The sequence below is a fragment of the Corylus avellana genome, chromosome ca1 (genome assembly GCF_901000735.1).
Source record: "Corylus avellana chromosome ca1, CavTom2PMs-1.0".
NCBI classification, from domain to species: Eukaryota; Viridiplantae; Streptophyta; class Magnoliopsida; order Fagales; family Betulaceae; genus Corylus; species Corylus avellana.
The window spans coordinates 37,003,206-37,018,379 of NC_081541.1; the positions used below are offsets into that span (position 1 = coordinate 37,003,206).

Sequence of the window (15,174 nt, forward strand, 5' to 3'; positions counted from 1 at the left end):
AAAATACCCTTGAAATTTTGAAAAAAAAAAAATTAAATTTTAGTATTTTTATTTTTATTTTAGTAAGGGTAATTTTGTCATTTTGTTAAAATCCGGGGTACATTGTCATTGTTTTGGTAATTTGTGGGATAAATTGTCGTAATTGATAGTTTGAAGGGTAAATTGTTATTAGAGTTATAATTTGAGGGAGTTAAATAGACTTTACGTGAAAAAAAAAGTACTTAATCCTAAATTTTAAGAATAAAGAGTAGCTGCAGTTTATGAAACATGACAAATCATAGGCTTTTAGAATGGTTTATTACCGTGTTATCCGTCAGTGTTAGGAGCACACACGCAGGCATATGTAAGCATGTAATTTCACTAATAATTCAAGTTGATAAATATTGTTGGAAATCTTAATTTTGAAACGAAATCCCCTTGTTGTCAAATTTTGGTCTCCTTTAAATCTTCATTAGAGCCTATTTTAAACAGCTTTTTAAATAATTCAAGCCGATTTTTAGTGCTTTGGCTTTTTTTTTTTTTTAGGCCCTAATATTTTGAAAACATATTAATTTGACATTACTTTTGAAAACAATGTAAATATAACCTATACCTAATCCAAAACGTCATTATGGTATTAAACACCAAAACAATGTGGTTTTGGTGAATTTATTAAATATAATATACATACATACAGTGGCGGAGCCACCCATTTTATATTGGGGGTGTCGCTAAAATTTTTTTGGAGTCCTAAAAATTGTCTTCACCCTAAAAATTTGGTAATTCACACAATATATGCATCACAAAAAATATCTACAAAAGTTCATAAATATGTGCTCAAATTGATATATTAGAAATGTAACATGTCGACACTATATCAAAGAGACAGAAATACAAAAAAAAAAAAAATTGTCTAGAACTGCACTTTACGGTCTCTTAAAAGTACAAAATTATCAAGTATCGAATCTAAATCGAAACTCTTAGCAATTTTCCTTTCAATATAGATAACTAAATTATTTGGCAGCTGCATAATCGAGTTCGATTGTTCCCACGCCTTTTCCTGTTCTCCAGTTTTGAGTTCTCCACCATACAACCTCAAGAAACTGATAAAATAAATCGAAAAATCCAAAATTAAAACTAGGTAAAAGAAAGAAACTAGAACAAAAATCTAAAACTGTAACATAAAACTACAAAAGCGATTGAGAAGCCAGAGAGGGGGAGATGAGGAGTTACCTGTGAATATGTAATAGAAAGAACAAAGAACAAAGAGACTAGAGAGAGTTTGAGAGAGAGCGTCTTAGAGATTTTTTTTTTTATTTTTTTGGGTGCGGGAGAAGGGTTGCCGTGGGTTAAAAAAAAAATTAAAACCCTTAGGGCTACCATGGCACCTCCAAGGGGTAACGTGGCTCCGCCACTGCATACATATATATAAATATAATTATATATAAAGGGTATGCGGATGCAAATAATAATTTTTACTAATCTCATCCGCATCCAAGTGTACAGATAATTGGATAGCAAAATAAGAGATGTGGGCAGTTAATATTCATCTTTCTTTTTTTCTTTTTTCTTTTTTCTTTTTGTTTTTTTGGTACAATAATGATCATTTGGTACCTTTAAAAGCTCAATTTTTTTAAATAAGGTTGGGGGGGGTGGGTGATTATTTGTTTTAAAAACAAGTTGTACATGACAAATGTAGGCAACCATTCTCTTAATATTGAAAATGAATAATGGAAATTACATTAATCTGTTTACCCCCATAGTCATCATCTGATAAGGAAAGAGATTAATGAAACTGAAACCCAAGCATGCATTATTGCAAGAATAAAAGTAGTAAATAAATTAACCCAAGCTAGCTCCTTTCTGCAACATATCCAACACCACATGCATGCGCCCTTTGTTTTTTACTCTAATTCTGGATTGTGGATCGTGGTCCCTTTATTTTCCACATTATGAATTAGGATTAATGTGGTCCTCTGTTTTTTACTCTGATTCTTCATGAATAACATCTGGTTGACGTACGTGTTAATTTGATTGGTGAAGTCTTCTGTCATTTCTCATTTCTGTCAGAGCTCCATTTCGCATTTTTCTCCAAATAGCCAGACGAAGAAGACGATCAGAACACCACTGGAAACATTTTCTGTCACCGAAGCCGCTTTTGCTACAGAGGGATCGGGTACTCCAAATTTTCTTACTTTGCTTTGTCTGCATGCATGCATGTGCTTTTTAATATTTTAATATTTTAATGTTTTAGTAGCGGAGGCTATGTGGTCTCTTGGGGCTCCCAGTGCCATAAAACCTTTGTTTAAGCCACTTGAAATAAAACAGTACTCTCAAATGGTTTACGCTTTGACAACAAACCAACCCTGTTTTTTAAGTTGTTAAGAAATTAATCCTATTACCCAAGACCCATGACATGCGAAAATTAAGAAGAATGCGGAATAACAAAGATTAGGCAATTATATATGACACAAATATTTAAGTGGTTCGGCTTAACAAGCCTACATTCACTAGCGGAAATGACCCGGAGAAAATCCATTATCAAAAGATGGAGTACAAAAAATAGTATAGAGAAAATCACTCACAGATCCCAAACTCTCAATACACCCAAATTTCACTATCACACAAAAGAGATTATTCTCAAAATAGAATACAAAAGACAGATGTGCAAACTCTTCAGGCTAATCTTTAACTCTAGTAGCCCTTGTACCTCTTATCTCACGTTTTATCTCCCTATTCTCCACCTGCGGCGCTCTCAATTTAGTATACTTATAAAGCTATTTGGCTTGGCACACTTGAAACACAAAGGCTCAATGGTATAAGTGCTCAAGGTCGGTCAACCACGAGAACTCCAAGTCCAAATACAAATAGGAATCCTAAAACCAGTAGTGTAGGAATAAAAGGAAAAACCGGTTGAAACAATAACCTCTCATACTTGGAGAAAGACTAATGCTAGGTCCACCTATTAATGGGTTGAAAAAGTCACATATTTAACAGAATTATCTCCACGCCCAATTCTCTCTCTCTAAACACTTTCTGGATCGCAAGCAAAATGACTCAGAACAAAGCTTGGGACCTCCCTAACATAAAACCTTGCCTCTGTAAAAACTTTTTTTTTTTTTTTCCCTTTTTCTGGGTTAAAACTGATACCATTTCTTGGTTATACTCAGAACCTAAAAACAATGCTCTAGGCCTTTTCTTAAATCTGGGTTTCATCTCCAAGAGGTAGCTCAATCGGTTGGGATCGGGCCTAATGAAGCGGAGGTCACTAGTTCGAATCTCCTCTCCCCCCTCTTGTGCGGATATGTCACAAAAAAAAAAAAAAAAAAAAAACTCTGGGTTTCAGCTTCTTATTATTATTATTTAAAAACAAAACAAAACAAAATTTATTTAGGCTGGAATGTGTGGAGTTTAGCATCTGACTAATATGTGGGAGTTTAGTGTTTGCTGAGTTGATTGGAGTTCATATGATGCGGCATAGAATTGATCAGAAAGTTGTGCGGAGCTTAAAATGGTCAAATCTAGTTTTTAAGTCATCACATGTTTTTGAAAACTTTAATTCCCTTGAGCATTTAAGCATTCCGAGCCTATTATTATTTATGCATCTCTAACCTCTAAGGAAATGAGATTATACCTATTTGCCTGGACGTACAATTTGGGAATTTCATTGATGTGCCAAAAGAATTGTCCAACGTTACTTGAGTACAAACATTTGAAAAAGAAAGGAACAGAAAATTGATTCATATAACAAGAAAAAAAGGCAACCATTTTTAATTTTAAGATAAATCATAGGCTTTTAGAAAGGTTTATTACCGTGTTGTCCCTTAGTGCATGCTAGGCATATAATTTCACTAGTAATTTCAATGTAGATCAGGAGTCCTACCATGCATGTATATATTTCAGCTACCAATTTGGGTATGTATTGTAAAATTTTATATAAAATTCATCTTCAAATAAATTTTAGACATTATACATGTACGTGAATTTTATATGGGTCTTTTTATATTATTTATTCAAATTGCTAATAATTCAGGTAAGTAATTTCGGGAAATCCTAATTCTAAAATGAAATCCCCTTGTTGTCAAATTTTGGTTTTGAAAATAATTTTAGCCGATTTTTAGTGTTTTGGCTTTTCTTTTTTGAGCCCTAATATATATTTTGAAAGCATATTAATTTCACATTACTTTTGAAAACATTGTAAACATAATCTATACCTAATCCAATACGTCATTATGGTATTAAACACCAAATCAATTTGTTTTTAAACACAAGTTCTACATGACAAATGTAGGATAAAAGTAGGTAATTTAAATTAATGCTCCTGCAACACATGCATCCACGACCACATGGTCCCTCTGTTTTACTTTCTCTTCTTGTAAAAAGATTGCATGAGATAATCTTATCTCACACGCTGATTTTTCATGAATAACAGCTGGTAATTCACATGTTTGACGTGCATTTTCCAACATGCAGGACTTTCTTTCTTTGGCATCAAACTTCTTTGTTTTTCTCTTCCCCCACAAGCTCTTGCTCACCCAAACACTCTTTCGTGAGTTTGTCACTCTCACTCTCACTCTCACTCTCACAGTAACTCTGCTAAAATGAAGGGATGGAGAGAAATGGTTGAGTCAAAGGCCGAATGGTACAATTTTGCTATACATGTGGCAAGAGGCAGATGGACTTCGATGTTTGCAGCATTTCTCATCATGGCCACTTCAGGTGGGGCATTACTTTTTCCATATTTTTCCGTCCAAATCAACAGAAATCTAGGATACACCAACTCAATGTTGAGTACATTGAACAAATGGAATGATATTGGTGCAAGTGCTGGAATTTTGGCTGGACCAGTAGCTGAGGTCACTCCCACATGGTTTGTGCTAGGTATTGGCTCTCTCACTAACTTTTTTGGTTATTTCATGATATGGTTGGCCGTAAGTGGAAAAGTTAGCAAACCAGAAGTTTGGCTTATGAGTCTCTATATGTTCATCGGAGCTGGTAGTCATAACTTTTCAACCACGGCATCTGTTGTCACATCTGTGAAGAATTTTCCGGAGAGGAGATCTATGATATTGGGTCTTTTGACTGGTTATGCGGGGCTTAGCACACCTATATTTGCTCAAATTTCTGTGGCCCTTTATGGGGATAATTTAACGTCCTTAATCCTTCTTGTAGCATGGCTCCCAGCATTAATATCGTTATTATTTATGCACACAGTTGGGGAGAAGAGAGTTACAATTAGGCAACCACATGAGCCCAAAGTGTTTTATCACTTTCTCTTTCTATCGGCCATTCCTGCTATATATTTGATGACCATCGCATTGGTTAAGCAATATGTGACCTTTTCCCAAGCAGCCAATGTTGGCAGTGCCATACCATTATGTGTCTTCTTATTTCTACCTGCTGTGGTTGCCTATAGACAAGAAGTATTGCTTTGGAAGCAAGTAAATGCACCTTCCAATGCAATAATTATTGACAGCCCACAAGCAGTTGAAGAAGAAGAGAATTCTTCTGCCAATCAAGTGGGAGAAGCAGAGGAAGATATAATTATTGTTGAGCAAGAGCAAAACACTTCAGAGATTATTGTTGAGCAAGAGCAAAACTCTTCGGAGATTGTTGTTGAGCAAGAGCAAAACACTTCGGAGATTCTTGTTGAGCAAGAGCAAAACACTTCAGAGATTATTGTTGAGCAAGAGCAAAACTCTTCGGAGATTGTTGTTGAGCAAGAGCAAAACACTTCGGAGATTCTTGTTGAGCAAGAGCAAAACTTTTCGGAGATTATTGTTGAGCAAGAGCAAAACACTTCGGAGATTATTGTTGAGCAAGAGCAAAACTCTTCGGAGATTGTTGTTGAGCAAGAGCAAAACACTTCGGAGATTCTTGTTGAGCAAGAGCAAAACTTTTCGGAGATTATTGTTGAGCAAGAGCAAAACACTTCGGAGATTATTGTTGAGCAAGAGCAAAATTCTTCGGCGGAGGCACACAGGTCTTTCTTTATGGCCATTTTTAAGAAACCGAAGAGAGGAGAAGATTATGGGATATTGCAAGCAATAGTAAGCATTGACATGCTTATTATCTTTCTTGCAGCAGGAGTCGGACTCGGCTCACTCTTGACCACCTTGGTCAAAATGTCGCGAATTAGTGAGTCGCTTCAATATGACCACAATATGGTAATCCTCTTTATCCCTTTGGTTAACTTTTGGAATTATGCTGGGCGAGTATCGTGTGGGTTTATTTCTGAGAAGCTAGTTGTGAAATTTAAAGCTCCTCGCCCCCTTATGTTGGCAGCTGTTCTTTTTCTCTCCTGCATTGGCCTGCTTCTCATTGCATTCCCCTTCAAGAATTCATTGTATTTAGCGTTAGTGATCATTGCATTTACACTTGGTGCACTGTTGCCTCTTGTTTTGGCCATAATTTCTGATATCTTTGGCCTTAAGCACTACGCTACATTGTTCAATTGTGGACAAGTGACAAGTCCAACTGGATTATACTTGCTAAATCAACAGCTCACTGAAAGGCTGTATCATATAGAGGCTGCGAAGTTGCATGGAATGGAGGGTATGGTGAAGCCACATGATTGCAAGGGAAAACATTGTTTTGACTTAGCTTTTAAGATTATGGCCATTGCAACATTATTTGGAGGTATTATTTCATTGATTTTGGCGGTGAGAACGCGATTGTTTTACAAGAATGATATATACAGAAGGTACAGAGGTGGTTTGGAGGAGGCTGAGGTGGCACTACGTTCTACTGATCAAGTTGATGAGGCATCATCTTCTGTTGATGTAGTTGTGGTGGGTTGAGAAAACAAGAGATTGGATGTTGATACAGTGATTAGTAGACAAGTGTATAACACTCGGGTAATACAGACTTTCTGTTCTACTTAAGTACATAGTGAGTTATTTCTTTTTCTTTTTCTTTTTTAATTTAATTTAATTTTTATTATTTTAAATTCAGTAGGACGAAGGGGAAATTTAAGGGGATGCCCAGATGTGTGTGCATGTTATCCCTCTCTCTTTTTTTTTTTTTTTTGTTATTCATTATGAAGAAGGAGAAAGGGTATGTGTTATACATAATATATCTCTTGTTCCTGATGTGCTGACGGGCCGTAAAAATTTGCAACGTGTACGGCTACTCGGCCTGCAGATGCTACAAGCCTACAATGAACTTCCAAATCTCTTTTTCTTTTTCTTTTTTTTGGTTAAGTGACATGGCACAACTGTCTTAATTTTTGAAAGAATAATGTTATATTTACTCTTAATTTTTTTAACTCATATGTAACTTTTAAAATTATCATTAAATATGAGATAAATTTTTTTTAAATGTCGATCTAATGATGGTTTTAAATAGGGAAATACTAGGTGTTTTTCTAGCATATAAAAAAATTATATAAAAAAATCAAAATAAATGTAGCATTCCACTTTCAGAAAACCTCAGCTTAGCTTTGTTTTCGAGAGCAAAAATCCAATAAGCAGAACATAATACAACATTTAGCACAAGGCTGGAATATATATGGTCCACAGTGTAAAATTTACTAAAACAATTTTATATACCCATGTACACGTAATGTGCTCCCTGGCTCCCTGCCATTTCTTTCCTTCTCTGCATCTTTTCTTAGTCAGCCAACAGTCGAAAATCAAAACATATTTATGTGTTTTTATAGGTTGGAAAAAAAAAAAAAATAAATAATCTAATCCTGAAGTGCACTAGTCCGGGCAAGGTAATGGTAAAGGTGCTCGTGCTTGCTTTGAACTTCTTGGTTGTACACAAATAGTTTAGCTTGTGAATTTTATGGATTTCAAGGATATATATTGCTGAAAACCAAACTCACAAAGTATCCTAAACTCCATGATCAGTGTGGAAGTTTATAAGCATGGGATAAGTTAACGGCTAGCGCTAGAAAGTCAAACAAATAAACCTAGAAAATTTATCAAACTGATGTGGCAAGAGTTTTTAAATTAAAAAATGCAATTCTCTCTCCCATGTCTGCCACTCACGGTCTACCACGTCAGTTTGAAAATTTTTTTAGGTTTATTTGTTTAGCTTCCTGACAGTCCTCTAAGTCAACACCTTACATAAAACTAGCTTGATTCTTTAAACTAAAGGACCTACACACTTACTATCATTATCACCTTCATAAAAGCATTTATTGCCACAATAAATTTACGGTCTATAATTTGTTTTATTGCCAGAAATAATTGTCTATATAGGCCTATGTTGTAATTATATATATACATGATCACCAGCTTGTAGCTACTATATCATAAAACCATTGAAAAAAAACTATAAAATAGAATGAGAAAAAAAAAAATGCATAACTCCAGTTTATTTTACTGTAATTTTATGAAGACCATAGTTTTGTTCACAGACGTAAGGAAAGGCCAAGCAATTTTAGCTCCAAAAAGCTCTGCACACCTATACAAGGTCCCTTCCTTCCATTAGAAATACAAATACGAATACTAAAACAATAATTGGATCACTTTCCATATTGCATAAATTACTAAACCCAGGTCTAAGCATGTCAATGATACTATGTAAAAGTGAAGCTTCAAAAGCATTATCATCCACTTCCTGTGAATTCAAAATACCTGCATCTGTACAAGCAATTCTGTTTTGATACGTCGAGATGCTTCACTCTCATTGCCTTCACCCCGTTGACCACATAAGGAATCAATTTCGTCAATGAAGATTATGGAAGGAGCACTATCACGAGCCATTTGGAAAAGATTCGAGACTAGCTTTTCACTTTCATCCATCCATTTTGAAACAAGGTCTGATGAAGAAATACTGGGTATGGACAGCATCTAGCACTTGTCAATGTTGGCATTCCATCCATATAAAGACATTAAAAGCAAATACATCTACATCCATGGGCAATCTGTACATGAGAATGTAATAAATGTAGCCCTAAACTAGAAAGTTGAATCAGTGGAAGCAGAATGGGACGTATATAAATGGACTTGAAAATCCAAATGCAGACTCCATATTAGTTCAAGCAGCTTAATTTAATAATGCAGCAATTGCAATGAAAAGCATATGAAGCAGTCAACTGACTAACATCGAATTACAAATATATATATATATATATAAGCAAATGACAAATATAAAATATTAAAAACTCAAGGATGTCCATGCTTACTGAAACTCAGATAATCTTAAATATCAGCAAGAACATAATCAATCCAAATTTCAGAACTTTTTCTCTCACATCTCAATTATTGGACACCAGGCCTTTATTAATGTTCTTATAATTCAATCTGATGAATTTGCAAAGTCATGGCCCGATGATGTAATTTGATTACCATCTTCTTGACTTCCACTTATACAATGATCTGAAAAATAAAGATTTAAGCTGACTGTAGAACACACAACACCATTTTTTTTTTTTTTTTGAAGTAGATAGAACACCCATCACTATTAAAAGTCTACTCATCTCTTCATTCCAAATAGCCCTCATTACAGACAGAGTAGCTGTAATGGGTCTAAAATAGATAGATATTATAGCCCATTTCTATTACTAGATTAGTTGTTAGTTAGGCCTAGTAGTTAGGCCCAAGTAGTTAGAGCTGAGTCTATATAAGACTCTTTAGATAATTGTAAAGGTATCAAAGAATTTGCAAAATGTTTATTGTGAACTTTGGAGGTTTAAGCATCCTAGAAATGCTTAGTTTTCTATAAACAGTTTCCATTTCCATCAATTCATCATTCATCTTGTTTCCTTTTCCATCCATTTCAGTTCAGTATAGTGTGTTAAAAGTGCAACACTGTTACAAGTGGTATTAGCACCTCTCGTTTTTTGATTCAGAAAAACCAGATCCAACATGGCGCAAGATGCAGACGTATATCAATACAGGAATAAACTCAAAACAGATGTGAGCTGATATCGTTCCCCGTGAAGAGATACAGAGAAGTCAGAATGATAAATATAGTGCATTGGAGAAAAGCATACAGGAGCTGACTGCTACGTTCAAACAAAAGGGAGGTAATCAAGATAGCTTGCAGAAAATTTTTTAAGAAAGTCAAGATAGGTTGCTGAAATTTCTCAAGAAAGTCAAGATAGATTGCAGAAATTTTTTCAGAAAAGAGCCAAAAAAATAAATTTGCCTTTGAATGAGAAAGAAAGGATCTAAGATTCCGAGTTACTCCCTATGAATATCGAATCCATGGAGTTTGAGAAGATACATCCAGTTCCTGAGAAGGTAGAGACCCAAGAAGAATTCAAGAAAGGAGCAGAGGAGTGTGACCAAACAAACCAAGAAGAAGAAGAAGAATCCGGTTGAAGATTCGCACTGTTCATTCAATGAAATTCATCAATGAAGCAAAATGGTGCTGAGCATCTCAGAATCTATCGTAGTGAAGGTAATCGGCGTGTTAAGTCCAAATTCAATTTGTAGTACCAACTTCTCGAAAGAATTATGCATCTTTAACACCAAATCTTTAAAGAATTTTCAAGATAGAGTTGGGCTTTATCAAGATGAAGAGAACGTGTTTGATGAAAAAGAAGAAGAAGAAAACAAGATGATTCAAGAAATGGATCCAGTTGAAGATACGCACAGTTCGTTCAATGAAATTCATCAATCAAGCAAAATGATGTTGAGCATCTCAGAATCTATCGTAGTGAAGGTAATTGGCGTGTTAACTCCAAATTCAATTTGTAGTACCAACTTCTCGAAAGAATTGTGCATCCTTGACACCAAATCTTTAAAGAATTTTCAAGATAGAGTTAGGCTTTATCAAGATGAAGAGAACGTGTTTGATGAAATGTTGGACCTAAGACAAGGTGGAAAATAAAGGAAGTGGTGGGTTGGCTCATTGTCAGCGACTCTAATTCTGTGGCGAAGCAGCTCCCTGATCTGAATAATTTTTTTTTTTTTTTTCTCTCCAAGCATAGATGGCGTTGGAAGAAAAGAAAGAAGGAAGAAAGGTGCAAGGCTGCGTGTGTGGAAGTCTGGCTAAAACCGTGAGTAGACTTAGAAAACATGGCAGAGAGGAGAAAAGTCAGACTTGGGTAATGGGTTCACGTGAGTTGGCGTGCATGCTTGGGAAGCTGAATAGTGCGAATACGGAGTAGTGTGTAGTCAGACTTCTGCTTAACCATACGATGATCGATGGGCTGGTGGCTTCGAAAAGAAAAAGGTAGGCTGGTAGTATAATGTGTTGATGACAGGTGTGTTTAGTGGTGACAAAATTTGTGGGCCCTTGGAAGCTGCAGTGTGCTAGGTGTGTAGCTATGTAGTTGAAGATAATGCTGGCTGTGTAATAAATTTTTTCTTGGCTTTGTTTAAATTGGGAATTGGCAAGCATACACTCAGCATGTGTAACATCAGTCTTGATCAGAGTGAATTTAGTTTTAGAAAACGTGGACTTTCAAGTCATGGGATAGCTGGGTTGTCAGCTCAACAGTCAAGAATTGGGCAGATCTTTTTCAATTGTACACCTTGTGGGCAAGGTATTTTAAAGGAGTGGGTAATGTAATGGGTCTAAAATAGATAGATATTATAGCCCATTTCTATTACTAGATTAGTTGTTAGCTAGGCCTAGTAGTTTTTTTTTTTGATAAGTAATATTGTATATATCAAAAAAAGCGCAATGCACCTCTAAGTACATAAGAAAGTATACATAGGTAGTCCAACTTAAAAGCCAAAGACAAAACCCAAGAAGACCCAACCCAAAAAACCCAACTAGGCCTAGTAGTTAGGCCCAAGTAGTTAGAGCTGAGTCTATATAAGACTCTTTTGATAATTGTAAAGGTATCAAAGAATTTGTAGAATGTTCATTGTGAACTTTTGAGGTTTAAGCATCCTTGAAATGCTTAGTTTTTTATAAACAGTTTCCATTTCCATCAATTCATTATTCATCTTGTTCCTTTTCCATCCATTTCAGTCCATTACAGTATGTTAGAAGTACAACACTGTTAGAGTAGCATGTCATACTGGTCCATTACTATGCCTAAGGAACAAACTTTTCCAACAAAAAAAACAAATCAATAACCTTCAAAGATATGCCCCATTGACCACCAATTAAAGAATAGGAGGAAGATCACAAATCTTGGGCAATAGAGCAATGAAGCAATATGAATACAATGCCATGCCAATTGCAGAAAGAAGCAGAGGAGAAGAGACAAACTCTCCAATCTCCGTAAATTTCCTTTAATAGTTTAAAACTACTAAAAATATCATCTTTCAAAGTATAAACAAGAGAAGGAACAAAGGAAATCTTTGTATTGCAAAACTTTGTGTATTTTTCTTATTAGTAATTGCAATTCCAAAAAAAAAAAAAAAAAAGGACTATTGTAAATGAAAGTGTACCACATTTTCAAATGATCACAGAATGTGGTTCACAAGGGTAGTAGTGTCTTATGCTAACTATACATCGAGAATAAACCTATAACGGCAGCATCAGTTTTAAACCATCAAGATTCACTATCCAGATCTACAATTTCCCAAATAAGAAAAAACAAAGACATTGTGTCCTTCCATTTGGATGAGAATATCAAGCTTTTCCTAATGATTTTCACGATCGTTCGGGTGGTCGCATTTTATTATCATAAAAGAAACGATAATGATTACACCATTTAAAGCAATTGGTTGGTATACCCATATGCAATCTAACATAATGCAAGGATACCATTTTCTTGGATGTCTAAATGATTCCAATTAACCGTTGGGGATCCTACTACTATCTTGGACAGTCATTGTGAATTATTAGTTGTCAGTGGGCCAAAACACCAGGTAAATTTACAAGTACTATTCTTCCAAATATTAGTCAATTACATCTCAGTGCATTGCTTAATTTAAACTATCCAAAAATGAAATTGTGAAATATTATCAAAAACCAGGCATGATAGATCAAGTGATCCTTAGATAAAGAAAATTAGAAATTATGCAGCAAAACTCAGAAAACGAAAAGAAGAATTAACCTAGATGATCATATAGACGTCAATTAATGGCATTTGGAAACATCTCACTGGGCTGAGAAGAAAGGGATTGTAATATGAGATACACAAGGAGGTCAACCTTTTTCAAATATACTTTCCTCTAAAAGACTAGTTCTTCTATCTACTACTTTAGTCCAGCTACTTGCTATGTATTGGTAAAAATATTACCTGAAGAAAGTTGAGTCTGCTTCTGTTGCAACGGCCTTTGCTAAATAGGACTTCCCTGTTCCAGGTGGACCATATAGTAGAAAAGCCCTCCATGGTCGTCTCTTCCCTGAACAAGATACCAAATGAGTTTTCTCCCCTCTCTTTGCTAGATCAGATCAAATGCAATTTTTAACAGCAAAAAGTATCATACAAGACACAATATTTACATTAGTGATTACAGAAGGAAATAATACAGAAATTAGCATGTAAGTAGATTGCTAGCTCATTCATCACTCTTTTAGATTCAATCATGAAAAATGACGTCTTTTTGAATCCTAATGCTAGAGAGTTCATATCCCACCTTCCATTCCATTGACATAAATTTCACTTTCAAGCAGACAGGTAGAAAAAAGCAGTGACCACTAAACCCCTGTGCCTTATTTATAAGTGTGAATTCCGGGGACACTTGATATGTAAATAGTTTTTCTCGAATGGGTCTTAAAACTTATAATAATTCTTGTTATTTTCTTAAACGTATCGGCACAACTGGAAGATAGACTAATTGGATAATCAAACAATCAATGAAGCAATGGCAAATATAACCCTTAAAATGGTCCTTTTCAACCAGCTCTGACTTGGCCGCTTCTTTCCAGATCAGGATAAAGCCAATACTCGGAGCAATGACAGGTATTTAAAATCTCTTTCACAGCACAAAGAATTGTAATGCCTTACTGTTACTACTATACACAAACCCTCGTTTTGCTGGTTTGGTTCCTTTTTTTTTTTTTTTGTTTCTAGGAAAAGACAATCCAGAACTTAGAAGGATGCCAATCTTTTAATGGATTCAAGTGAAAGAATATAAAATATCAGAGTTTTCTTGCACTGTTATACCTAAGAGAGAGAAAGGGAGAGAGCAATTGTATAATTTATGCGTACAGTTTCCATAAAAGCTTTAAATAAACAAGAATTACTAGAAACTGAAAGTCAGAAATTTCAGCACACATTCTTGGTTAATTGATCGACTTGCATTTATATCACAAGTGGCATGTTTTCATAAGGATCAAGTTTTACTATAAACCCAACCACTCATTAACATTGAAAGCATAGCTGAAGAATTGAAGAATGGTTCAACCAGCAAACGAAAGCAGATAAGCCAAAACTTAAAACACAATGATTAAGGAACTAACCAGTAAAAACTGGGGAAACTTAACAGGCAGTATGACAGCCTCTTGCAATGCCTGTTTGGCACTCTCAAGACCAGCCACGTCACTCCACTTCACATTCGGTTTCTCCCTAATTATCGCAGAATCAAGGCCAGCCCGGTGCTTTGCTAGCTCCAGATCATTCCCTTCTTTCCCTTCTCCACCCTTCGACTTTGTCTTTGGTTGCGTAGCAGCTGCTACATCACCATTAGGCCCATTTCCTCCACAATCAAGAATGGCCCTTTTCTCCTCTGCCCTCCTCAAATATTCCATAAATTTCTGAGTAATCGCTTCCTTAATCCTTGGATTCTTCTCATACTTCAAATGGGTCCTGAAGTACTCTAATGCATTCATATAGAGGGGAAATGCCTTACTATAGTTTCCATCGTCATCTTCTTTAACTGCTTGCCTCACATACGCTATCGCATGCTCCTTAAAAGTGCTATACATCTTTTGCTTACAACAAATGCATAGAAATGAAATCCTCAAAACAGAACTTTCAAGACACCATTCCTTCCTTCTAGAAACCGAAATCCAACGCTAAGCTTGGCATTTCAACCATTTATTTTTTTTAGTTATAATATTTCTATGCAATCAAAGCCCCAAAATTTATTCTATTCAATCAGAATTCAAAAACCCAATTCTCAAATGTTCTTCTTAACCTTCTACGACTGATGAAGTTTCAAATGCAATCACACCCTTTTAACTTCAAATTCAATCAAACGAGCAACAGCCAAATACACCTCAGATTTTTCTTTATACTTACACAATACAATGAAACCTGAAAAACGAGAATAAAATCAAAATGGTTCAAATCAACCAAAGACTAAATATCCCAATACTCAAAAATCAATTGCTTCATTTATTTCTTCTTCTTGTGAGATTAGTGGTAGGCCATTTAAACAATTAAAC

The 15,174-nt window shown here is 35.3% G+C and overlaps 1 protein-coding gene across 7 annotated transcripts; it reads right to left on the reverse strand.

Moving 5' to 3' along the window:
- Window positions 1-8,285: 8,285 nt before the first annotated feature.
- Window positions 8,286-15,049, reverse strand: LOC132166291 (protein SUPPRESSOR OF K(+) TRANSPORT GROWTH DEFECT 1). 7 transcript variants are annotated; one of them, XR_009438564.1, is made up of 4 exons: window positions 14,248-15,049; window positions 13,082-13,187; window positions 8,565-8,763; window positions 8,286-8,391 (listed from the first exon to the last, which is right to left on the reverse strand). XR_009438564.1 is itself a non-coding variant. In XM_059577090.1 (3 exons), the coding sequence occupies exons 1-2, from the start codon at window positions 14,710-14,712 to the stop codon at window positions 13,122-13,124; spliced, it is 531 nt and encodes a 176-aa protein (XP_059433073.1). In that variant the 5' UTR covers window positions 14,713-15,049; the 3' UTR covers window positions 8,286-8,763; window positions 13,082-13,121. The 7 variants fall into 7 exon arrangements, 6 of the variants coding, with proteins under 6 accessions (XP_059433073.1, XP_059433095.1, XP_059433102.1 ...); XM_059577090.1 differs by having other exon boundaries at window positions 8,286-8,763; XM_059577112.1 differs by having other exon boundaries at window positions 8,286-8,767.
- Between the last annotated feature and the right edge of the window lie 125 nt (window positions 15,050-15,174).